We start from the raw sequence: 26,806 nt of genomic DNA on the forward strand, positions 1-26,806 counted from the left end.
GGTAGTCGGTTAACTAGAGAAGATTTACAAGAAAAGATCATAGATTTTAAAAGGTTTTTATTGGGCCTGGGATTTAGCTCAGTGATGCCATGCCTGCCTGGCAAATGCAAGGTCCTGAGTTCAATTCCCAGTACCAAAAAAAAGAGGTTTTATTATTTAGTGTGACTGTTTTTTTTTTTCCTGCAGTGCTAGGGATTGAACCAGGTCCTCACATATACTAGGCAAGTGCTCTTCTGTTGAGTTGTATTCCCAGCCATTATTTTATTTTGAGACAGGGTTTCACTAAATTGGCCAGGCTGGCCTTGAACTTGTAATCCTCCTGCTTCAGCCTCTCAGGTAGCTGGGATTACAGCTACCATGGTGTGTGCCACCATGCCCTGTGTGACTGTCATTTATTCCAGTAGAATAAAGTAAAAGTGCTTACCATATACTTGGCAATCCTGGTTATTTGATTGTACTTTTTGTTTTGAGTCAGTTTTTCTTTTACAGTAACCTAAATTTGTATATTTTTTTAAGCCATAAAACTTTAGAAATTCTTATACTCAAAAAATGTTTATGGTTTAATTTTGTTTGTGGCAGATCTGGAATATGAAGACCACAGAATGTTCAAATACCTTTAAATCCCTGGGCAGCACTGCAGGGACTGACATTACTGTCAACAGTGTGATTTTGCTTCCTAAAAACCCAGAGCACTTTGTGGTGTGCAACAGATCGAACACAGTGGTCATCATGAACATGCAGGGGCAGGTGAGTGCTCAACAAGTACCTTTGCACAGAAGCTGGTCTAGCCCTCCCTGTAACCATGTAATGCTTCAGTACTCTGTAAACAGCCTAAGATATATTTACTTTTCAGACACTTGCTTAAACTATGCCTCTATAAAACATCTTTTTGGTGTTTTGAAGTTATTTCCTTGCCCCAGGATATTTGTATATTATGCTGTATTTCATCCTTTGGATAAATGAGGCCCTGATCTACTTTCAAGCGTTTTGTAGAACTTCACTTTCGATTTTAAGATAACAGTCTTTGTCTCTGTTAAGGAGATACAGGGTGGTATGGATTACCAATTTGGGACATCTCCTAGCTACCACATGAGTTAAAGTGGAACACTAATGAGAGAAAGGCAACAGTGTCCTCATGGTCTGTATTTGTAATCAAGATCCCTGGAAGTTTCCAAGGGATCTCATTTTTCTGTGAGACTATGAGGTAGAACTGGGAACATAGAAACATCAAGGTTGAGGTCCCACGTTCTGAGTGTGTGGCACAGTGCTATTGAAATGTTGGTCTTGGCACTTGGGGATCTTGCTGAGCATGGAGAAGACTCAGGGCTGGTGTGATATATTCTGTCTTCATTATTTGAGTCCTGTGCCTGAAGCAGTAGTAGTTCCAAACCTATAGCTGAGAAGGCTGGTCTGCAGTATCTGTCAAGTCAGTGCATAGTAGCCATAGATACCCAGTGCATCTGCTGAGCACACGTACAGTTCTCGGCTCGACTTTTTAAAGATTTTATTTTGAAGAAAAATTTATTTTAAAATTTTCTTTTGTTTGAGAAAATAATTTTATAGTCACATTGAAGTTGCAAGAATAGTACAGAGAGGTCCTATGTGCCTACCCTTTTACCAGCTTCTTATGGTAACATCTTAAATAACAGTAATATCATTAACAAAACTAGGAAATTGACATTAGTACAATACTGTTAACTCAATTACAAACCTTATTTGAATCTCACCAGTGTTTACATGGATTTGTATGTTTTTTTAAAGGCAGGAATATAATAGTTTTATAATGTTTTATCACATGTATAAATTCATGTAATAACTACAGTAATAATGCAGAACTGTCTCATCATTTCCAAAGGGATTTTCTCATGCTGTGTCTTTATAATCCCACCTACTCATAATCTTTTCCATTATTACAATTTTTTCATGAAAAAATAATTTGGTTTTTCATAGTAGTTTAGGTTCATAGCAAAATTGAGCAAGATACAGAGATTTTCCACATACTGCCTAATCCCACACATCCAGAGGCTTCCCTGTTATCATGATTCTCTACCAGAGTTGTATATTTGTTAAAATTGACTAACCCACTGTTGGCATACCTTACATACCTTTACTGCCATAGTTTACAGTAAGCCTCAATTTTGATGTACATTCTGTGTGCTTTTGGACAAATGTATGATGGAGACTGTGTCTACCATTATAATACCACAGAGTAGTTTCAGTACCCAAAAAAATCCTCTGCTAAAATCCTGTTTTAGTGCTATTAATCCTCCCCTTACCTCTGATTTCTGAAAATCACGATCTTTTTATTGTTTCTATATTTTTGCCCCTTCTAGAAAGTAATATAGTTGAAGTCATATAGTATGCAACCTTTTCAGATTGACTTTTAAAAATAATATGCATTTGTTTCCTCTTTTGTTCATGGCTTAAAAAGTCACCCCCATCTCCCCCCACCCCTTTCCTCCCTCCTTTCCTTTTTTCCCTTTCCCTTTCCCACTAGGAATTGAACCCAGGGCCTTCCCTAGCCCTTTATTTTGAGACAGGGTCTTGCTAAATTACCTAGGCTGGCCTTGAACTTGGAATCCTTGTGCCACAGCCTCCTGAATAGCTGAGATTACAGGCCTGGGCCACCTTGCCTGGCTAGCTCATTTCTTTTTTTTTTTTTTGGTACCTGGAATTGAACTTGGGTCCTTGTGCTTGCGAGGCAGGCAGTGGAACCACTGAGCTAAATCCTCGACTCATTTCTTTTTATAATAACTAATATTCCTTGTCCAGATGTACCAGTTTATTCACCTACTGAAAAAATCTTGGTTGCTTCTAAATTTTAGCAATTACAAATAAAGCTGCTATAAACATCCATTTGCAGGTTTTTGTGTGAACATGTTTTCAGCTCTTTGGGGTAAATAATACCAAGTAGTGCAGTTGTTGGGATATATGGTTAAGTATATTTAGTTTTGTAAGAAAGTGGCAAGATTGCCTTCCAAAAGTGTCTATCATTTTGTGTTCCCATGAGCAACAAATGAGAGTTCTTATTGCCCCCACATCCTTGCCTGTCCTGGGTCTTGCCAGTGTTTGGTATTTTGGCCATTATAATAGGCGGTATCTCATTCATTGTTTTAATTTGTATTTCCCTAATGACATATGATATCATGTGGGACATCTTTTCATATGCTGTTCCCTTTGGTGAGATAGTGTTAAGGTCTTTGACTTACTTTTAAATTGGGTGGTTTGTTTTTTTACTGTTGAGTTTTCAGAGTTCTGTATATATTTTGGATAATAGTCCTTTACAAAATACGATTTTTGCAGATACTTTCTTTCAGTCAGTGCCTTTTCATTCTCCTTACAGTGAATTTCACAGAGCAGAAGTTTTTAAATTTTAATCAAGTCCAGCTTATCAATTCTTTTCTTCATGGATTGTGCTTTTGGTATTGTATCTAAAAACGTCATCACCAGACTTATGATTATCTAGATTTTCTCCTATCTTCTATGAGTTTTATAGTTTTAACATTTATGTATGTAATTCATTTTGAGTTAGTTTTTGTGAAAAGTGTGAGGTCTATGTCTATAGAGTCATAGTTTTTTTTTTTTTTTGGTACCTGGGATCAAACTCGGGACCTTGTGCTTGTGAGGCAGGCGGTGGAATCACTGAGCTAAGTCTGCGGCCCTGGAGTCATAGTTTTTCCTGTGATGTCTAATTGTTTTTGAAAAGCCTTTTTTCACTCCCTTATATTACTTTTGTTTCTTTGTGAAAGATCAGTTAGCTATATTTATATAAATCTCTTTCTGGTCTCCTTATGCCATTGATCTGTTACATTGTAGTACCAAACTGTCTTGATTACTATAGCTTTATAGTAAGTCTTGAAGTTGGGTAATGTTAGTCCTCCAGCTCTGTCCTCTTCCTTCAATATTGAATTTGCTATTCTGAGTCTTTTGTCTCTCCATATAAATTTAAGAATCATTTTATCAGTGTCCGCAAAATAACCTGCTGGGATTTTGATTGGGATTGCACTGACTCAGTAGATGAAGTTGGGAAGACACCTTGACTATTTTTAGTCTTCCTATCCACAAACATGCAGAGCCTGTCAATGGGATAGCTCTCTATGTAGTTCTTTGATGCATTTCATCAGAGTCATGTAGTTTTCCTCATATAAGTCTTGTGAAGATTTTGTTAGATTTATACCCTTTTCTTTTGAGAGGATGCTAATGTATTATGTCATTTTAAATCCTAATTCCTGGCAGTCACTAATTACTTTCCATTATTATAATCTTGTCATTTTGAGGATGGTATATAAATAGAATCATACAATATATAACCATTTGATCTTTTGAGATTGCTTTCTTTTTTGAATTGATTTGTGATGATTCTAATGTTACAGAAATAGAGCAAACAGTCTTAAGAGATAGTTCCATCTTGCGAAAGAATTACCATCACCTTCATTAAAAAGAGGAAACTTGGGGGGCCTGGGGATTTTGCTCAGTGGTTTTGCTGCCTGCTGCGCAAGCGCAGGGACCCTAGTTCGATCCCCGGTACCACAAAAAAGAGGAAACTTGGGCCAGGGATTTAGCTCAGTGGTTCCAGCACCTGCCTTGAAGCGCAAGGTCCCGAGTTCGATCTCCGGTACCAAAAAAAAAAAGGGGGAAACTTGGGAACATAAGTCTAGAAAGCATTGAAAACTAGAATTGAGAATTTGCAATTCTGAAAATTGTATATTTGGTAATGAATTTCTTTCTGGGTAATATAGTCAGTACACTAAAGAGCAGGATTGGTAAGTTGGATGTATAAATTCAAATTTTCTGTCTCCTTGCTTTAGGTAGCTTATTCTATTCACTGAAGATTTCTGAGGCAAGATGATTTAGCACACAATATACAATGTAAAAATGTCAGTTTTTAAAATGCTGCCCATGGTTGTGCTGCTGCTAATCGTGATGCTCTGTTCTTGTCTTGGACTGTGGTGTGCTGTAGATTGTCAGAAGCTTTAGCTCTGGTAAAAGAGAAGGTGGTGACTTTGTGTGCTGTGCCCTGTCTCCTCGTGGTGAATGGATCTACTGCGTGGGAGAGGACTTTGTGCTCTACTGTTTCAGCACAGTCACTGGCAAGCTGGAGAGAACTTTGACAGTAAGTAATACCAAGGTCATCTAAAGAAATTATGGCAATGCTTGTGTCTTTCTATACTCTGAAGTACACACCTTTTCCAAACAGACTGCTATCAGTGTGAGCCTCAGTATAAAAAAAAAATGTAATGGAAGCTTTTTATCACAGAGCAAAACTATGGGTAAATTATATGAAACTGCTTCCATTATCAGGAAAAGTCATTCTTCAGCAACCCTCCCAAAGTTCAGGTGGATAGAATGAGTGTACAGAAAGTAGAGAAGGAAGTATATATATATATATATATATATACACACACACACACACAGATAAATATACTGATATATACATATATATACTGATACACACACACTCTCCCTCCCTCCCTCCCTCCCTCTCTCTCTCTTTCTCTCTCTCTCTCTGGTCTAGCCAGCCAGATTGGTCATCTCTTTCTCATCGGATTAGTAATAAATACAGGTACTTTCCTCCATCTTATTTTCCTGGTATTGGGGATTGAACCCAGGGCCTTCACACTGAGTTACATCCCCAGTCTCTTTTAAAAGAATTTTTTTTATTGTAAGACAGTATCTCACTGTCACTAAATTGTCCAGGCTGGGTTTGATTCAACTGCCTGAGCCTCCCAGAGTGGTGGGCTTACAGGCGTGCTCCACTATCCCTGGCTTTCTGTATCCTTTTGAGTGCACATTATCCTTTCAGATTAAGATATTTTTAAAACTTTGTTTTATGATATTAAAGTCAGTGCAAGGAGTAATTAATACCAGCTGCTCTAACAGTCCCCAAAGTGGCTTAATGCAATAAAACTTCTATGTCCCATTGTGATGTGAGTTGGATGGCCACCCTCTTTTAGCTGTGCTGTTGGAATATGTGGTCTCTCAAGATCTCTTCTTTGCTCCCATTCAGTTCTGGAAACCTCTTCAGAGTCATCTGTTACAAACCAGAGCATCCTAATTGTGCTTTACCTCTTCCAGGTTCACGAAAAGGATGTGATTGGTATTGCACATCATCCTCATCAGAACCTCATTGCTACCTACAGTGAAGATGGACTCTTAAAGCTCTGGAAACCCTAATTCAACTTTTCTTTTAGAAAAAGAAAAAGCTGAAAGCATGTACTTAAATGAAGACATACTCATATGTATGTTGCTGTTTTTTTTTTAAGGCCAGCTTTTCTAAGCAAAAATATTGTCTGATTAGCCATAAGAATAATTTTGTGAAACTTCATGTTTAGCAGTTACCTTTCTTAAAATAATTCTTTGGGCCAGGGATTTAGCTCAGTGGTTCTGCCACTTGCCTCACAAGCGCAAGGACCAGAGTTCGATCTCTGGTACCAAAAAAAAAACCCAACTTTTTAAATGTATTTGTTTTCTTTTGCTTTGCCAGTGCCAGGAATAGCACCCAGGGCCTCACACACATTAGGCAAATGCCCTTTGAGCTATAGCCCCAGCCCATAGTCTGTCTGCTTCCAACAGGACCAGTCACTTAAATGTTTTCATCATTCTTTCCTGGAGAGTGAAGTACTGGTATTTTTTTTTTAAATTCCTTTTGATTATTTGAAATGGTTAAAATTTGCCTGTCATAAAACTTGTAAATAAGTGCCCAGAATTCAGTAGCTATGTCCCCGCCCACCCATTTTTCAAGATGTTAATAAACTTTACACCTTTCTGGAGATTGCAAATAAGTGCTCATTTAGTTACTATATTTAGAAACAAATGCAGAGAGAATGGAGAGAAATCATCATCATCCCTGAATCTTAAGTCCAGCAGGAAGTCATTTCCTGGGATAGGACAGACTGATGTTAGTGAAACCAGCGAGGTAATGTAAAGGATCTCATTTCACTGCCCTTGCAACCACTCACTGTGGGCTACACCTTCTCACATGATTATTGTCTGCATCTTCTGGATGGAGCTAGTTGTATGTCAGCTATGAGAATTGAGTTTTGGAATCTCTTGTATGTGGAGGTGTGTTTGTCATTGAAAATGTGTTGCTGTTCTGAAGCAAAACTAGAAGAGGACCTGACATTTTTAGAAAAGTCTCTTATAATGTGCATATTTACCAGTTAGCTAAAGAAAAACATTTTTAAAGTTGCTGGGTGTGGTGCCACATGTCTGTGATCCCAGCTAAACCTAGGCCCTCTTGAACATTCAGACAAGTACTCTCCCACTGAGCTATATTCCCAGCCAACAGTTTTCCAAAATACTTTGATGTGGATGTTTCATTTCACACTGAAGATGGACTTAACTAGTTCAAGGAAGTGAGATACTATTTCTGTAAATTTATTTTCTTACAAATTGTTTTTTTTTGGTACCAGGGATTGAACTCGGGACCTTGCACTTGCGAGGCAGGCGCTGGAACCACTGAGCTAAATCCCAGGCCCTGTAAATTTATTTTCATTGTTACCACAAAGTACAAACTTGGGAAGGTTTAAAAAATTTTGCATTCTACTTTACCTTTGATTTGAAATGTAGCCTAATTCTATGCCTACATACAGTTGTGCTCAATGTTGGCTGAACTTACTTTTTATACCAAGAAATCCCTTGAGCCAGGGATTTAGCTCAGTGGCACTGAGCAAGCACAAGGTCCTGAGTTCGATCCCCAGTACCAAAAAAAAAAATCCCTCTTTCCAGTTAACTTTTTTTTTCCCTGGCAGTACTAGGAATTGAACCCAGAACCTTGAGCAGGCTAGGCAAGCGCTCTACCAAAGAACTATACCCTTAGCCCTCTAGTCGTGTAACTTCCCTTTTGCCACAAAATCTGCAGCTTTTGTCTTTTGTAATGTCACTTATTGCCATTTTGATGTTTTAAGAAATGCTAAGGGGCTGGGGATTTAGCTCAGTGGTGCTGCTCCCTGCCTTGCAAGTGCGAGGTCCTGAGTTTGATCCCCTGCACCAAAAAAAAAAAAAAAAAGGCCTACTGGTAGTTTAAAAAAATTCCTTTGAGTTGATTAAAATGTGCCTCCCTCCCATCATAAAACTTGTAAATAAGTGTCCAACTCAGTAGCTGTGTTCTGTCCCCATTAGTTCAGAATGTAGTCTGCCATCCCAGCTGAACCACCCAGGGTTTGGTATATAGTAGGCAAGTCTGAAAAGTTGAATTTCTCATGCAGTGCTTCACCTCGAACTTCAACTAGCAGTTGTAAAATGCAGTTTGTGTTTATAAAGATAAAAGAATTTAGCACACATATATTTATTCATTTTGGGAAGTTTTCTTTTGGTACTAGGAATTAAACTCAGTAGCACTCTTTAAAACTAGGCTATATCCCCAGCCTTTTAAAAATTTGAGACGGGGTCTCATTAAGTTGCCTAGACTGGCCTTGAACTTGTACTTGGAATTCTCAGCCTCCTGAATAGTTGGGATTATAGGTGTGTGCATGGTACCTAGCTATCTGTGTTCAAGGAATTTTGTGGAACACTTCTGTTCCTGGCACCAAATGTCAATGGTTCAAAATTACTAGTCTCTTACTGCAGGGAAGAGCAAGATAAAAGGAGTGTTAAATAGTGTGATTAGAAACTTGGGAGTTTTTTTGGTAATGTGGGCAGCTGATCCAACCAGCTGTTGGGAAAGGCTCCCTGGAGATGATTGTAAAAGGACCAAAGGGGCTGGAAATAAAGAATTTTGGCTTCTGACTTACCAGAAGGAAGCTTTCCATGAACTATTTAGTAGCAAGGCAAGCAAATCTTGAATTAGTAGTTTTTTTGAGGCCAGGCAAAGACAGATTGGAATCTTTTCAGTAAAATGCATTCAGTCTAATAAATGTAAAATTAGAAACATCTGCCTTATTGAGAACCCTTCACAGGATAACTTTTATTAATCTTTCAATTTCATTTCCTACAACCCTTAGGACATGGTGTTCTTAAGAAATGAACACTCATCACTACCCAGACCTCTGGTGGGAGTGGGGGTGGTGGTGGTTGTGAAGGCCCAAGGTTGAACCATCAGTTGAGCAGCACTGGAGTCTGGACCTAGATCCCTGGTGAGGTAGCCCCTCCCCGAAGAGGGGCTGGGGCAGGGTGAGGCACGGGGTCAGAGCCAAGGGACAGCCAATCTGGTGGCACCACTGGGCCCTTTTCCTCCAGGGATCCTGGTATGGTTTAGTGGTAGGGGCTGGTGGAAGTTGTGTACCCAGACAATCTGCACTACTTTGTAAGATGAAGTGTAGAGTGAGGTTCCTGGGAGATCCTCTGCCACCCACGACTTAACTGATATCCCTTCTTGAGCGTATAAAACCTAAAATGTGTGGCATAAGTTCATTTTACCCTCCACTCAGTTATTATAATGACTAGAAAACATTGTACAGAGCACCTTGACTTACAGAACTTGATCAGTTCCCAAGGGCTGGTTGTAACTAAGTCAATACAGCTGAAATCTGGATGTTTGGACCTGGGTACACTATATAACAAGAGGCAGATGAATCTTCCATTCACCTAATTAGCCCAAGTTGTTTGTATGTCAGGCGAGTCATAACTTGGGGGTCACTGTACCTTCTGACAAAGCTATTTCAAGGCATCCTTTTTGTTTTTCTGAGATAGGATCTCCCTACTATGTGGTTCAGGCTGTCCTTGAACTGCATAGCCCAAGCTGACCTTGAACTTGCGGGAATCCTGCTTCAGCTCGAATTATAGGCATGAATAAAACAGCAAATGATACAAATCTCAAGCACAGTACCTTTGAATTTGTATTAACTACTTCCACAATTAACCTCTAATTAAGCCCTTTCTACTGTGCAAGCAACCTTATTTCTAAGAACCTTATGAGGAACATCCTACTTAAGACCCATACAAAGAAACCGGTTTCCAGATCGAAGGCTCCTCAAACTGCACGGAGCGCACATTGAAAACCAAGTAATCTCTATCATCTACCTCCTTTGAATCTTGCCTGTGTCTCCCCTTTAGGAGGTTTGAGCTGAGGCAAAGAATTCATAGACTGTTTCCATTGTTAAAATATTTACCGAAGTAGAACACAGGTGGTGAGATGAATAGAAAGCACTGCATTACAAGTCTGGATTCTCTAGTCTTTGCTGTCATATTTTTCTCAGGCTAGACCACTGGTTTGAAAGGCAAATTCTTAGGACCTATTCCAGACCAACGTAAGTAAAAACTGGTGGTGGGGCCAAGAAAGTATGTTCCAATTTGAGAACACTGGAGAGTAGCTTCTTGACAGGTACAGTAGTCGTTTTAAGTGCTATAAAGGTTGCTGAGATAACCAATTTTAGAAAGGTGCAAAACCAGTATTTATATTCTGTAGCTTGCTAGCACTTTTGTATTTCCATTTTCCAATATTTCAAAAGAAAATTTTCTATCTAGTATATATTTAAATTGAGTGGGAAGTTTTGCTGACCTGAACTTAAAACTTGCAGAAGCAAGGGCTACACCATTATTTGACCTGCTCCAACAGTGCCAATACTGTTGAGAGTGACTAATCTAGCTTTATCCCCATGCTGGTGGTTCTCAACCTCAGCTGCACATAATCATCTTGATGCTTAGGCTAAACAGTTTAATTATACCCAAATCCCTGGAGGGTGTGACTTGTGCCTACTTTTCAACCCAAGTGTTCCCTAAGTGTGAAACTTCAGACTACTACCAGATTACAGTAGATTCAGCAGAACCAGACAGACTATATATGCTAGTAGTTAGGAAGTTTTTAAAGCCCCCTTTTTCTTGACTCAAACCCAGGCCTCCACTTTTCATTCCCTATCCATGTTTAGTATTAATTAAATAGTAATTTTAAGTGAAACAAAAAATTATTAAAAGCAAATGCTTTGATAGTAAGAAAAAAAGCCTGTAGTGACACATTAGAAGTGCTTTGTAATCAGTGTATTAAGGAGACATTCATACATTTCAACAATTGCTTAAATTCTAATACCCAGATTTAAGCTTGTGAACATGACTTAAACACACAAGTAAAGCTATTCATCATAATTTGCTGTACTATTACCATTAAATTACAGTTACTTTGGAGCATAAGTCAAATGGGTTAAAGTAAGCCTGTAACATACCTAAGGAACACCTTCTTATATTACACATGCAAATTAGCTTTCCATGTAGTCTCTTCACTTTAATTTCCAAGTTACCCTTTTATTTCAAACCTCTGAAGTCACTAAGGGTTTATCACAGTCCAAAGAGAAGGGAAAAAGAATGTAACCAGGACTGGCCAACATAAGTTTTTTATATATATTTAAAAAGATGGCACAACAGAAGGGAATGCAATCCTAGAAATGCAAACCCTTAAGATGCAGCATTATGATAAACCCCTTCTTCAGAAAAGTATCATTTCTATTACTGATACCACAGGCTAAATTATATTTTATGCCACCTTGAAGTAATAGTTGAGGCAATAGAATGCAGAGACATCACAATGAGTCCAACTTAATACAAATTAACTAGACAGAACAACACTTCTACAAACTGTTTCCTTTTTCTCATTGCCAGTTAAATACAGTTTTAATCCATAGCTTAACAAGGAAGGGTCATACACTAAAGTCAACACATACCTAGCATTTCAGTCTAAGCTTGTCCATGTATACAACTGCAATCAATTACAATTTATGGCCTACCAGACACCAGGGTTAGGTACTTTTTACAGGCATTAAACTTCACCTTGCACACTGAAGTCATCATACATACAGGGCAAAGTCGGAGCTTTTATATTTGCGTTTATTCTTCATTTAACTTTTAAAACACTACTATAATTGAATATTGAAACAAAAACAACAGCAAGTAGTGAGCAGATGATTACAGTCCTTTGTGTGTTCACTACTGCACACAAAATGCCAGCAGTGAGTATTATTCACTGCCCCATTAAGAGGTCTGACACTGAACACCACCCCTGGGATGATGTTCGTCATCCTCATAGGCTTCTCCATTATAATGGCGCCGTCTTTCCTGATTCGGATCAAAGTCCACGAGTTCTACCTGATCCATTTCATCTGTCTCTTCTACTTCCTTCCTCTCGGGTAGGAGTTTTTCCAGCAAAGAGAGTTTATCAGGAGAGAGAAAGCCATTTTCAGGAAAGTTTACCTACAAAAAGAGATTTCTACTGTTAAATTTTATTTCATTATTAGTGCCTTACAATATCATGAAAATATTTCCTCAGAAAAACACATGTAACCACAATGTGTAGGTGAAATCTACCAATCCCAGGTTAAAACACTTGCTCTGAAAGGCAGTGCCTAACACTATGCTAGAGTTTAAGAATTACGATAAAAGGCAGGTCTTTAAAACAAAACAAACTGGTTCTAAGCTGGGTGTGGTGTTGAGGATCTGGAATCCCAGCTATTTAGGAGGCTGAAGCAGGAGGATCACAAGTTTGAGGCTGGTCCAGACAACTTTGTGAGATTGTCTTAAGATAAAATTAAGAAAAAAGAGAGCTAGCTGAAGACATAGCACTCCCTGGGTTCAATCCCCTGTACTACAAAAACCAAAAGCAAAACAAAATACATTCTAGCATTGCTCTACACATCAGATAGAACCTATCCTGAAATGGTCTAATCATTGAAACTTTAGGCTATTCTGGCTAAAAATTGTCCATTCCTCACCCAAAGACATTTAACGAACACATCTCTGGGTGAAAGCCCAATTCAAAACTGGGGAAAATGCTTATGGATTATCCTATTAACAAACTAAGCATTATAGCACTTCACTAAAAAAATCTACAATTATAAAATGGTTCTGCTGAACTTTAAGATCCTAGTTTTTCTTTTTTTTCCTGGAGACAGTCTTGCTTTGTAGTGCAGACTGGCCTAGATCTCACAGAGATACTCCTACCTCAGCTCCCAAGTGCTGGGATTAGAGGCATGCACTACCACACCTAGCAAGATGCTACTAGTATTAAAGGTCCCCTTCCCACTAATGTTGGGGGCCAAAGCCAAGGCCTTACATATGCCAGTCAAGTGCTAACACTAAGCTATACACCCAGCCCTAATTATAGCCTTTCATTAAAGTATCTACTTGCCATGCACCCTTCTCCCAGGTCTTTAAAATAGCCTATAATAATGCAGATAATAATGATGATGATGTAAATAAACCTAGCCCAACTCATTAATAAGCAATGCCCAACACAATAGGAGTTGTATTAGAGATTAATGTACTTCTCTTCCTGGACATTGGGGATAAAAATGAGGTTGCTTGGCACTCAGAAAATGTAATTCTGTATTAGATTTTAGTAAACAATTCTCAAATATCCCTGAGTATTTTATAGCTTACCTTAAATTCAATAATTAGACGACCCTTTTCATATGGTCTACGATAAATTGGCATGCCTTCATTTAGCACACACTTGATGTCTCCATGCTTGACAATCTGACCTAAAAACATTGAAGCCAAGTTCTTAAGTACGGTCACATTTTTAGAGGACAATGAAAACAACAGGACAATGCAAACAACAAAGGAAATATCCTAGCTAATTGATAGGAGTAAGTTTTACGTGACAAAACAATCCTAGTATCTCCATAAATGAATTTTCCAGGAGCTGCCAAAAAGAGCTAAGACTTTATGACCTTATGTCAGTCCAGGAAGGGATTATGTGACAGAGAAAGAAAAAAACACTAATTTTTTTTTCAGTGCCTATGGTTAGTTACAAGAAGATGAGGAAAACGTTAGAATAAAGAAGCTCATCTAGATACCATACCTGGATGAGAGGTGATGACTATGGTTCGGTTGTCAAGAGTGGATATTGGCTTTTGGAAGCCACACAGTGCTTCAACCAGCTGTATATCCATACACATGAAAAGGTCTTCTCCTCGTCTGTATCAATGCAAATATGGCACACATTTACACCTTTCAAACCACAATGATTCATTACCACAACAAGTAATTGTTTTCTTCTTTAACAGCCAAGGTGTCTTTCATAGACATTTCTCCTTCCCCATTTAAAAAATCAAATAGAGCCAAGAACTGCAAATAAAACATGTGGAACCTGCCAGCCCTAGTTCCTGGACAAGATTTCAAAATTCTTCCACACATTATAGGCAAGCTCTTTTAATCACTATTCCTGAACTGTTTCATTACCCAATTTTAAATCTAGCTGTTTGTTTTGGTGGTTTAAAGAACAGAAATTTATTTTCTCGTGGTTTTAGAATTTTTTAATTGGTACATGTGTGATACACACTCAATACATTCATTGTGAGAAGTTGGCACATGTAGATGCCAAATCTTAATCCTTTACTTCCTCCATGTAGTGGTAAATGCCTGTAATTCCAGCGACTCAGGAGACTAAGGCAGAAGAATCACTAGTTCAAGACTAGCCTGGGGAAAACTTCAAAAAGTGCTGGAAATGTTGCACATGTGAGGGCCTGAGTTCAATTCCTAGTATGGAGGGAATGGGGATGCAGAAGCAGGTGTAAATTTTCACAAAATTGATGAAGAAAAAAATCAACACACATTAGGGTAGAGGACATTAGTGTGTAAATTGGAAGACTTGGGCTGGATTCTAAATTATCTAGGCTGTCTAAAATTAAATAATGGGGATATGACCAATTTCAAGGAATAGAACTATGTATTATGAAACATTTAATATATAGTGCCTAGTACACTGTGAGCGAACACAATTTTTTTACTTTTATGCAATACCCAACCTTCTCCTCATGCTCCCATTTTTTCCCAATAAACATCTTTGATTAGATAGACCACCACCCAGGAAATACTCCTGAAACATTTACCTCAATGATAGGAGTACAACAGTAAACTTGACAGCGGTTCTCATTAATTTTTAAAGTATCTGTAAAATATCCTATTATAATTAATTTAAAACTAGTTTTAATTTTAAACTAGTTCTATATGTTTTCTCCAATCATACCTTCACTCCATTGTATTTTGAAATTAGCCCTGGACATATTTAACACATTCACTATTAATCAACTTTCTTGTACTTGAGTTTAAGTTCATCATAAATTTAGTCTTAAATACTTACAACAGACTTGAATTTATAGTTTATATCAAGTCCCAATTTTAATTCTTTTTTTTTGTTACTGAGGATCGAACTGAGGTTCTTAGAGCTTGCAAGGCAGGCACAGCGCCACTGAGCTAAATCCCTGCCCCCCCCCAATTTTAATTAGGTTTTAGATATTTACATCTAACAGCAGTTCAATTCATCACAAACTCAGGACTAAAAATTGGTTAAAAAAAAAACTACACTATTTACTGTGAATTAACTATTTATAAGGTTAAGGGCAAAACTTTGTCTAGGCATGTTCCCCCATAGCTACCTACTACCCCATTTATGTTCATACAGAACTTCTAACTGAAATACTCCTTTTCAAGTATCAGATTAGCTAATAGTAAGTATACCCTGAGACAAACACAAAAATTGAAATCTATTTGTTTGCAGCCTTTTTTATGACTGAAACATACAGTTAACAAACTTTTACAAGGGATATCATACATAGCCAAATTTTCATGCTATGTTTCCAGGTATTTTCAGAAACTATGTTCTAACAGTAATATGTCTCATTTAATTCAAAACAAAACAATCAGATATACAAGATGTCCATTTGAATGGTTAAATCTTTACCGAGTGAAAATAGCATGGTCCTTCTGATCTAACACAATGATAATATCTCCTGGCTCCAGTCCTGGTTCTTGGTCTCCTTCACCATGGAATGTTATCTTCTGGCCATCTTTCATGCCTAAAAACAAAAGACTAATAAAGTCAGAACCACAAAATCTACTAAAATACCTAGATATGTTTGTGTGAGCATGTAAAATAAAACGCTTATGTCTTTGAGTATGCTAAATACCACAGAAATGATTAAGAAAACCCACTCAATTAGTTCAATCCAGTTTGCTACCCAAGAAAGCTATTTCACAAGAGAATACAAACTAGAAGCACACAAGGCTTCCAATTTCAGAGCTGCTATTTACTGGCTGGATTACTCTGGGGAAGAACGTTGCATACTCTTCCTAAGTCTCCACTTTCCCACAGAGATACCTACCTCATTAAAGCTGCTGAGAGGATTAAATAAAAATGTCTATGGTGGCACCAAATCAATACTGCCAAACATAACCAAAAAATGTAAACTATTTTAATTGTATTAGTTAAGAATCTATACCCTATTACTTCTATTAAGCCTAGTGTACATCAACTTTCTCTGCTACTGTGTTAGCAATGTAACAGGAAATCTATAAACTAAAAAATTTAAAAATCCATAATCTTAGCAAGAAATGGAGAAGAGAGGAAAAGGTGATAAAGATTGTTATGTACCAATCCCCACAGTGAATGTAATCATTATGTACTGCAAACATGTACTAATAAAAAAGAATAGACAAAAAACAAATGGTGAAAAGGCATCCCTCCCACACAAATTCATAATCCTAGTTCTGGGAGTGTACCTCTGTGGGAGAGCACTTGGCTAATATGTGCATGGGCCTGCTTTCACTTTCCCAAGCACTGCAAACAAGCAATCAAAATCAACCAAAACTACTGTGAAGAGGAGAGAAGGTTTACTTCTGGACACACCATTAGCTAATTCTGTCAATGCCAAAAACATAAGTAGGAGTGTTTTCCTTTTTTTGGGTTTGTTTCAGACGGGGTCTCACTGTGTAGTTCAGGTTGGTTTTGAACTACGTAACCCAGGCTGGCCTCAAACTTGCAGTGATCTCCCTGCTGAGTGCTAGGATCACAGGTGTGTGCCATCACATTCAGCAGCATTTTCCAATAAGGAAAACACTTTTTAAAAAAATCAGTATTTTTAAAAAGTCTGCCTCACATATTTTGGTTCAGTAAGGGGTTCGACATCTCTTTAAATATAACTTATTCAAGAAAATCTTGTTTACAAATTACAACTGTAGGTGTTTCCTCTGATTATTTCCGGAACCAATGATCACTGACATCACCTGCCCTAAGCTATCTTCACTTTTTAGAATGGAAAAACATTAAACCCACAGTAATATAGTTAACAGTTCAATGACATTTCCTTTTGGGGGGAAGTACTGGGGACAAACCTAGGCCTTGTACATGCTAGGCAAGTGCTCTACCACTGAGTTATATATTCCCTAGCCCTTATAATGAGTTCCTATATATCCAGCAATCTAGAGTTAGTGGTTAACTCATGAGTAGTATTTTTTGTATTACACTTCCATCCAAATGTCCAATTAAGCAAAACCCAACCATATCCATGAATCCAACACTTCAGTATGGACTTAAAACTGTAAAACCAGTCGGTGTCATACAATGATAAAACTTAACAGTGTTTTCAAACTGTGTGAGGCAAAGTAACTATCTTGTCATTGTAGTAAAGCAATTAACTCAGCCAGGCACTCGTGACTGTTCCTTATTCCTATTAAGAGCAAAGCTTTAATAGCTTCATTTGCAATCAACATCCTAACAACATGCTGTTGCTGGCAAGAGATGTCTTAGGAAAACTCAAAATACTAACCCTGCTAATCAAGTTACAATGAGGGAAAAAACCCAAAGATTTGTAAAAATAAACTGGCCATGAAATTTTTTCTTTATATGGCATTGGGAGTGGAAAGGTAGTATGATTCACATGGTAGAATAGTTAATCCCTTTATACCATCAAGGGATTGGTCCAGGATCTACCCCAAATACCAAAATCTCCTGATTACTTATAACACTTAATAAAAAATGTCATGCAAAGTTGTTACATTGTATTTTTTAGGAATAACAAAGCAAAACCTCCAAATTTAATATAGATACAATTTCCCAATATTTTTAATCTGCAGTTGGCCAAACCTGCAGATATAGAATTCATAGAAATGGAGGGCCAGCTTTACTACTGCAGCCACACAACACAGATGTATTAATATGGAAAAAACATTCATAATATTAACAGTTCCAGATCATATATACTGTGTAACACATTTCATTTAAAATAGCAAAGGCTAAAAGATAATTAGCAGGTTCACTGTTTTACAGAATTACCTTTTCATTTTTCTTGGGGTTACACACATTTTTATTATGAACGTGGATTGGTATAATACATTTTTTTTGTTTTGTTTTGTTTTTTTGGTACCGGGGATTGAACTCGGGTCCTTGCACTTGTGCAGCAGGCGGTGAAACCACTGAGCTAAATCCCCGGCCCCTCTATAATACATTTTAAAAATTCTTAGAAAGTGGCAAAATTAAGAAACAAAATAATCAAACCCAAACAGTATGAAAAGTTAACCTGCAGCAAACATAAAAACTGTAAGTCTGTAATAAAGTTCATAAAGGAAAAAAAGTACAAGCAATCTAAGTTCTTAAACAAACAATCAGAACATTTTACTGAGCACAGTGGCACATGCGTGTAGGCCCCAGCTACTCAGAAGGCTGAGGCAGGGGGATGGTTTGAGCCCAGGGTTTCAAGGACAGCCAGGTGAACGTGGTCTTTGTCTCAAACAAACCCCAAAACCAGCCAGGGATGGTGATGTACACCTGACACCTGTAATCCCAGCTACTGGGGAGGGCCAAGGCATGAGGATTGCATGGGTTCAAAGACTGTCTGGGCAACTAAGTGAAATTGTCTCACAAGTTAAAGAAAGAAAAGTAAAGAAAAGGATGTAGCTCGGTGACAGAGTGCTTGCCTTGCATGTGAGGTTCTAGTATCACCTTCCCTTCTCAAGGAAACAAAATTTTAATACAAAAACAGACTTTGAACATGGACAACTAAGTACATGTAAACATGTTTAAAGCCGGGTGTGGTGGCATATGCCTGTAATCCCAGCACTAGAGAGGCTGAGTCAGGAGGATCTCTTTGAGTTCAAGGCCAGCCTGAACTACACAGTGAAACCTGTCTCAAATAGCAAACACACACAATCACATTCATCAGTTGAGGACAAATTTTAATGAGTTCATTCTTCACCCAATATCTTTAATCTAGTTCATTTATTGTGCCCACTTATGCCACAGAGATGATCCACTTACATTAAGGGAGGAGATTCAGGAACACACATATAACTGAATGAAGGACAGTGTTTTAAAAAGTTATAAACAGGGCCAGGGATTTAGCTCAGTGGTTTTGCCGCCTGCTGCGCAAGCACAAGGACCTGAGTTTGATCCCTGGTACCAAAACAAAACAAAAAAAGTTATAAACAGTAGTATTAATAAACTTGCCATGTCACTAAACTTTAGACTGGGAAATGGAACAGACAGAACTCACCTTTGTCAATGTGAACTTCTAGAATCTTCTTCTCTCTAACTATCTTCCTTCCGTTGCAGCTTTTACATCTATCTTTAGGACTGATGCGTTCTCCATGGCCCTGGCACTCCATGCACACAGACTGAATTTGCTGAACCATTCCAGGTCCTATCTGATGAATTCTTATTTGCATTCCAGTACCTCGGCAGTTGGGACAGCACTCTACAGCTCCTTTCTTACCACCTCGGCCTAAATAGTTAAAAAGAAAATTATGTACCAAGTTAGCAGCAATACAGTAACCAATGTTTTGGATAGGCTGTTCCTAAATACTATACTTTCTTAATATTTTCAAGGTCTCATGGAAGGATGTCCTAAGAATGTACAACTCAGGCTTCATTTGATAGTCATTTTAGAATCCTGAATTTTAAACATGTGCTCCTACAGCACAATTCTTAGAATCACTTCTTCTGTAAAAGATTTTAATGAGTTTATTCTTTTAGAACACACTATATTTACAACAATCTACTAAAAAAAATTAGTTTGATCACAACTACATTTAGAACATACATGTAGAACTAAACGTTACTTTGCTAACATATTAGTAGAACTACATGCTATTTTGCTAATATTTCTATGGGTGACAAATTCAGCTGTTTTCCTTTCATATTTGCACTGCAAATTTAGGTAGTGCACATTTGTTAACTTTACCTATCCAGAAAGTCTATAGTTCCATTTTCAGGTTATGCAGAAGATGTTAAAACTTTACCTTCACATTTGTCACAAATCACGTTCTTTTGCAGAGCCAGTTTCCTTGTTGCACCATTATATAAATCTTCTAAGGTAACCGAGAGCTGATGTACCACATTTTTACCTATAACAAAATAACATTCATTAAAAATCTAGGAAACCATATCTTATTTATACTGGTAAAGAATAATGAAAGATGAGTCTTAAGGGCACATCTGTTAAGTAGCTACTCATACAGAATGTTCACATTATCACATATCCTCAAACTATGATGTAATTATAGATGAAGAAAACTAGGCTACAGATTAAGCAACCTTCTTAAGGATACAGACATGGTCATCTTAGAAATATGACAATCAAAAATGTTACCTCCAAAACCACTTGATGTTATTTAACTAGGCATATTTCACAATAACCCAAACATGCATTTCTGTCCCAATTTATTCTTTGAAGCTTTCTCTTAGTATGGCATTGAGCAATATAGTCAATTACTTCATCCAAACATTCTTTAGCACAGTAAATTCCAACTAATCAAGACTGGCTAGGGAAGCCAATATTGAGACACCACTGAAATATCAATTTGTACTTCTTCCTGATTTAGAAGGAACAGCACATTTACTGCTAGGCCAAGCACTATTTGTTTTAAAGAATACTTTTCATACTCTTTGTAATAGCATTGCCAGGTAGAACTTTCTGCAGTGATAAAAATGTTTTATTTATACTATCCAATATAACAGCCACTAGTCTTACATTATTAAGCACCAACTATTATAACTAAAGAATTTTCTCTTTCTTTTTGCTCTAAATTAACCTAAAGATCCACAAGAGGTCAGCAGCTACAAAGGAATGCCATACACAGTATCCCATCAGGAAGTAGAAGGCTGAGATCACATAAGGACAGTGAGAGTCACTCACCAATAGTTAGTGTTCCTTCTACAAGGACTTTGTCCACCACAAACAATAACACCTTAGGCTTAAATGAAAAAGGGTTCTCATTCTTTTCTATACAACTTGCCTAATGAATATTTTTAATTTCTAAATGGAAGTGTAAAGTAGCATTAACTATAGCCTTCTGTTCCTAGTTCCATTTTTGGGTTCTATATCACAAATAGTCAATTAAGTTTATAAAGAGTAGAGGAAAGAAAAATAATGCTACTAGAGTTTCAACAAACATTTTCCAAAAAATGACCTCTCATTGATCTAAGCCACATGGAACTAACTATGCCAATAATTTTGTCAATTCTTTATTTAGAAAGCACACCACAACTATTTTTCTGCAGGACAAACCACCCCAATAATTTACTAAGGATGTGATTTGGATTGCTGATTTTCTTTCTAGTAAATTCTTAAAAAAAAAAACAAAAAAAACCAACCCTCCTTGAAGACCTTTTTAAAAAGAACTGAGTAGAGCCAGGTGTGGTGGCACAGGCCTGTAATCTTAGTGCTCTGGGAGCCCGAGGCAGGAGGAATCCAAGTTCTAGTTCAGCCTGGGCAACTTAGCAAGATACTATCTTAAAATAAAAAAGGCTGGAAGTGTGGCTGGCTCAGTGTAAAGGCCCTGGGTTCAATCCCCTGGGTACTACTCCCTTCAATACAACGAAACAAGAAAAATTGTATTCTATGAACAATTATTTGTGCACCCTGTATGACATTTTTCTGCTAAATATTAAGTGCATATATTTTAAGACAATAAAGCCAAGGCAAAATTAAACAGTGTTTGAAAGCAATAAGCCTGTTTTCAGTCTTGATTCCACTGTTGGCTTGCTATATGAACTTCCTAAGTATGCTTTGTTCCCTTAATGTACAGTAACCTATGGAAATGATAGCCAAAGGCTTCAGAATATCTCTTTTGCTACCACTTGACTGATTAGCTATTTTTATCACCTCACATCTTATTTAAAAAACCTTAAATCAAAAGCAACATCAGTTTGCAACATTACACTAACATGCAAACAGCCATACAGAAGAGGTGAAATCTCAAATATTTTCTGACCAACAGCTACTTTTGCTACATACAGCCTTGATTTTCTTACCTCTCCTTTCTCTCTGCATCCTTCCTCCTCCTCCAAAAAACATATCAAAGATATCCATGGGGGAGCCAAAACCGCCACCTGCTCCACCCTCCTTAATTGCCTGTTCTCCTCCTTTGTCATATAATTCCCTTTTCTTGGCATCTGAGAGAACTTCATAAGCTTGAGAAATCTGTTTAAACTGTTGAGAAATGGAGAGTAAATTTCATTTTTAAAAAAAGGTGTAACAAAACATAGCCACCGTATTAGACCCAGCCATTCAGGCACCAACAATGCATTTTACCCAAGCCAGAGAACTATTTAGGTAAGAGGACTGTATAGTACTTGCCTTTTCTCCTTCATTTGGATTCTTATCAGGGTGGTACTTCAAAGCCAGTTTCCTATAAGCCTTTTTCAATTCTTCTTGGGTGGCATTGGGTTTAACCCCCAAAACATCGTAGTAAGTGGTTTCTTTCACCATTTTCTACAGCCTGATAGAAGACACAATTTTAACCAGCTTTCAACTTGTAGTTTTTAATTTGCAAGGTCAGAGGTAGGGCAGAGCAGTGATTTTAGTTAACAGTGCTTTCCCTGAACTTGAAAAAAGGGTAACAATTCCTACAATAATTCAGGTACTAAGTTTTAACAGACTAAATAAAAATAATTATGAGTAAATTCGAAAGCCTTTTAGCAGCTGTTTCCCACTCTTCCCACACAGAAGCTTCCATACCAACATGGTAACAGCCTACTGTTATCTGGATTCTTCCGGTTCCCCTTCCCCAGAAGCAGTAGCAGATAGCAGTAATGGAAAGGCGCACCAATAGGTTCAATCCACTGGTTAACACTGTCTTTGGTACATCTGATAAACGCCGTATGTTCCCAAAGACATGGAGGAACGCGGGGAAGCTCCAGCCTCCCCACTCCTTAGGGTAGTTTCGGTCACACGACTTACAGCTTGCTCTCTCCCCGCTGAACCCCTCTTCACCGGCGTGGTTTACACGTCCTTAAGTGGATTTCCCCCTACACTTGGCGCCGACCGTTAAGATTTCCTTCCTTTCTCCCTCCCACCCTACAGCGAAGGGGAGGGTGAAGCCCAGCCCTCAACAATGGGGGGGGGGCGGGAGACGTAAAAACCCTAGCTCGCTCGGAGCTACTCCAGCAACCCCTCGCCGCTGCCTCCCTCCGCGCGTGCGCGCAAAGTCGCCCACCCCAGCGAGCGAGCAAGGGAGCGGGTGGGGGCGGGGTAGGGGGAGCGGGTGGGGGCGGGGTGCGGGGCGCGGGGGCGCGCACGGAGGGGAAACCCACGGCGGCGAAACCCACGGCGGCAGCTGCAGGGAGGCTCAGGCTGGGCGGGGGTATCCAGGGAAGGTCTCGGGGCCCTCACTGCTTATAGGTAAAGGGTTGCCGGCGCACCACACCGGCCCTCCAAAAGAGGAATCATAGATCCAGGAACCGACAACCTTCCTGACCACGCGGAGCCAACCGCCTTCAGAATGCGGCTCCAATCAGCTTCCTGGCTCCGAGAACGCCGCCAGCCAGGGGCTGAGGTGATGCGCGAGGGCTGAAACTCACCGGTGAGCGGGCTGGGCCGGAGTGGGGGAAGCGGGAAGGAGAGCGTAGCAATGCGCAGCTCAGACAGCCACCGCTCCTCCACCTCTCAGCGCGTTCTGGAAAGTTCCGTCTGGTACGCCGCAGCCGTCGTCTTTTGTAGCCGAGCCCTGGTACGTCACTCGCCGGAAGTCCCGCCCCTTCGGCCGCTGCCACCGCCCCGCGGTTTCCTGGGCAACGGTGCGGGGGCGCTGGGCTCGGGCGGGGCTATGCCGGCGGGCCTGGTGGGGGTGGGCCCAAGCCCGGCTTTGCGGGGCCAGTGGAACCTTCTGGAGGCCTTTCCTCGGCCGGCGCGCCCCAGGGTGCTCAAGTGTCCGGCTGGAATGGGCATGGCGATTCTGAGATGACCCTGGCTTCCCAAACCAGTGGATCAGAAGCTGTGTGCGGAAGAGAATCTCGGAACAAAATACTGCACCGCGCCGCGGCGCCGCCTTCGCCTCTTTCCGGGCATTAGTTCTGAAGCCTGAGGGTCAGGGAGTCTGAGGAATAAGATTGAGCATGGCGCCCTACCGCACTCCCCGACCGAACTCACAGGCCTTGCCGCTTGCTTTGTAAGGCTTTGTCCAAGGCCTGGTAGTTCATCAGATTGCGAAGTTGTCAGAGCTCTTTGCCCAAGTCCAGGCTCTGAAGCACAGGTTACCTGCCTCGGACCTTGCTGGCTTCGGTTGAGCCCCAGGGGCCTGGGAGCCCGAACTAAATCCAGAAACATTTGGAAAGCCTGGAGACAAACTGCAGGCCGACAACTTCTCTGGTCAGGCTCTCTGCCTCGTTTGGCTACAGAGTAGCATCTGCCTCGTTTGACTACAGAGAAGCAGCAAGAGAAGCTAACAAATTATTTTAACTATTTGACCACACTTTGAAGTCAATGAAACCAGACCTACAGTCTGCAAAATGAGTTCTGGGGGTTTCAAATGATAAGATTGTCGAAGAGTGAAAAATGGAGTCTGTCTTCCTTTTTTAGGAGCGCATTATTAGTTTCTTATCACCGAAAGAACTGGAGATGAAAAGTTGAAAAAGCCCAGGTCACATCGCCTATACTAGTGAGGAGCCAAACTAGCTTACAGGGGAGGGTCCTGTATTAATCTGATGGATCAGGAAGCGTTCTGTGAAAGTGCAAGTTCAGCTGTTTGAAAGATGAAGAAGAGCATCACAGCAATGGATAAAGCACAGGGAAAGACTAGACTGTGATGATGTTTTTAGGAAATTCCAAGTAATTGGTTGTAGTCAGAGCTAAGGGAACTGGAATGGCCTGAGCTCATGTGGGGCTTCAAACGTAGTTGGGGGAACATCATTACCTCTTGATATATCTTGCCAAGCTAAGGATTTTGAACTTCACCCTGGAAGCATCCCCGTGTCGCTCTTCAGCCTTATCTTTTATTAGTTTGAAGTGTGGATGCCAGACATATAGCACTATCTCGTTTTGCAAACCCTTTGTTTACTTCTATGTGCTGTTTTTTGCCTGACAAATACCCAATTTTTCCCATCTTAGCTGTTAATTTCCGAAGTATCACCAATGGTATAGAGTTTTTTCTTTAAACCAACATTTAAAATCTAACACTGCTATATAAAAATCCTGTAAGTTGTGGTCCCTGCTGTTGAGTTTAGAACATAGTGAGAGAACCAGTAACAAAAGGAAAGAGTGATAAAGCTAATAAAGGAAAAATGTAGGGTTGGGTACAGGGTAGAGGACCCTTGCATCATCCTGATGAGTTGCCCAGGCGAGAAACCAGCAAGTGTTAATAGCATGAACGATTAATAGAGAACAATAAATAACATGTTTCATGAAATTGTTGTCCTAATGTTCCTACTTTTGTTGTGATATGAACTGTACATCTGTCACTCTTACATTGATTAGGCATATATATAATTTTAACCAGGAGTTTTTTAGTTAACCATGTCCTGTGTGTGTACTGGGGATTGAACCCAGGACCTTTCATACTGAGCCACATCCCCAGACCTTTTTTTTTTTTTTTGGTACCGGGCCTCGAACTCCAGACCTTGAGCTTTCGAGGCAGGCAACAGAACCACTGAGCTAAATTCCCCACCTCTCAGTGTTGTTTTAATTTGCATCTCTCAAATGACCAGTGATGTTGAACATTTTTTCATATATCTATTTGCTGTTCCTACTTCTTCATCTGAGAAGTGTCTATTCATTTCAGATTCCCATTTTTGAATTGGTCTTTAAATTTGAGGGATCTGATTTTTTTGAGTTCTTTATATATTCTAGATATTAGTCCTTTGCCTGAGGAATAGCTGGTAAAAAATTTTTTTCCCCACACTATGAGTTGTATCTTTACTCTGTTGGTGTCAAAAGCATTTTTGCATCTATGTTCATTAGGGAGATTGGCCTGTAGTTCTCTTTTTTGGTTGGATCTTTCTCTGGTTTTGGTATGAAGGTAACACTTGCTTCCAGGAATGATTTTGGGAATATTGCTTCCCTTTCAATTTCATTAAAGAGTTTGAGAAGTAGCAGCATTAGGTCTTCTCTAAATTTCTTGTAGAATTCAGCAGTGACTCCATCAGAGCCTGGGCTTTTCTTTGTTGGTAGGGTTTTCTTTTATACATAAAATATTTGATGATGCAATAATAAAATATTAAAATTCCTTTAATTGGGTAGAGGGCATAGGACTTTGAGGTACGCACTGTGCATTTCTGCATTTTATTTGTTTAAAGTAAAAATAATGAAAAAAAAATAAACAGAGTAAACCCTTTTCCATTTCTGAAAATAGAAAACATATTTTCTCACATAACAGGCCAATTGTTTTCCAAAGGTAATGCCCATCCTCGCAATCTTAGGTTCCAGTGTGATTCTCACCTCAAGAATGTGAGAATGTGAGCAACAAGAAGGAGAAGATTCTGCACAGAATTTATTCTTGTTTGTTCCTCTTATTTTGGAGGAGTTTGAGAAAGGAGCCGTAGCTCATAAGGCCAGGTTTTGAAGGTTCAGGTGGCATTGGTGCTGGGGGATTTATGACAGTCATAATAAAGCCTGAGTTGCAGGCTGCAGAACAAATGATAGTTCCATGGTACAATTTTAACATTATTTTGGAAATGTAACCCAAATATAGTGCCCCCACTTCTCTCAGAAATTCTGAGCCACTCAATTTGTTTTTAATTTCTTCTATTTTAAACTGTAACACAGGTTTTCAAAAATGCAAATAAAATTACAACTTGGTGGATTATTATTAAATGAATAGCCTTTGTAACTACCACCCTGGGTAAGAAATAGAACTTACCATGTGAAATAGGAAGAAAACAGGAAAAGAGGAA

At 39.1% G+C, this 26,806-nt stretch overlaps 2 protein-coding genes across 2 annotated transcripts in view; one reads left to right on the forward strand and one right to left on the reverse strand.

Moving 5' to 3' along the window:
* Positions 1-6,770, forward strand: part of Smu1 (SMU1 DNA replication regulator and spliceosomal factor) — a 29,275-nt gene extending 22,505 nt beyond the window's left edge. Inside the window, exons 10-12 of the mRNA XM_004838393.3 lie at positions 580-747; positions 4,961-5,113; positions 6,076-6,770. Coding sequence (XP_004838450.1) covers positions 580-747; positions 4,961-5,113; positions 6,076-6,174 — 420 coding nt within the window. The 3' untranslated portion in view covers positions 6,175-6,770. The remainder of the gene's footprint in view (positions 1-579; positions 748-4,960; positions 5,114-6,075) is intronic.
* A 4,129-nt stretch (positions 6,771-10,899) lies between these two features.
* Positions 10,900-23,658, reverse strand: Dnaja1 (DnaJ heat shock protein family (Hsp40) member A1). The gene is made up of 9 exons (XM_004838391.4): positions 23,501-23,658; positions 22,278-22,419; positions 21,953-22,130; positions 19,939-20,043; positions 19,194-19,421; positions 15,608-15,722; positions 13,727-13,842; positions 13,303-13,403; positions 10,900-12,117 (listed from the first exon to the last, which is right to left on the reverse strand). Exons 2-9 carry the CDS (start codon positions 22,407-22,409, stop codon positions 11,899-11,901), a joined length of 1,194 nt encoding a protein of 397 aa, XP_004838448.2. The 5' UTR covers positions 22,410-22,419; positions 23,501-23,658; the 3' UTR covers positions 10,900-11,898.
* Positions 23,659-26,806: the final 3,148 nt, after the last annotated feature.

This window comes from Heterocephalus glaber, unplaced genomic scaffold (assembly GCF_053883595.1).
Source record: "Heterocephalus glaber isolate CG9 unplaced genomic scaffold, H.glaber_assembly_v1.0 deba00001481, whole genome shotgun sequence".
Classification (NCBI taxonomy): domain Eukaryota; kingdom Metazoa; phylum Chordata; class Mammalia; order Rodentia; family Bathyergidae; genus Heterocephalus; species Heterocephalus glaber.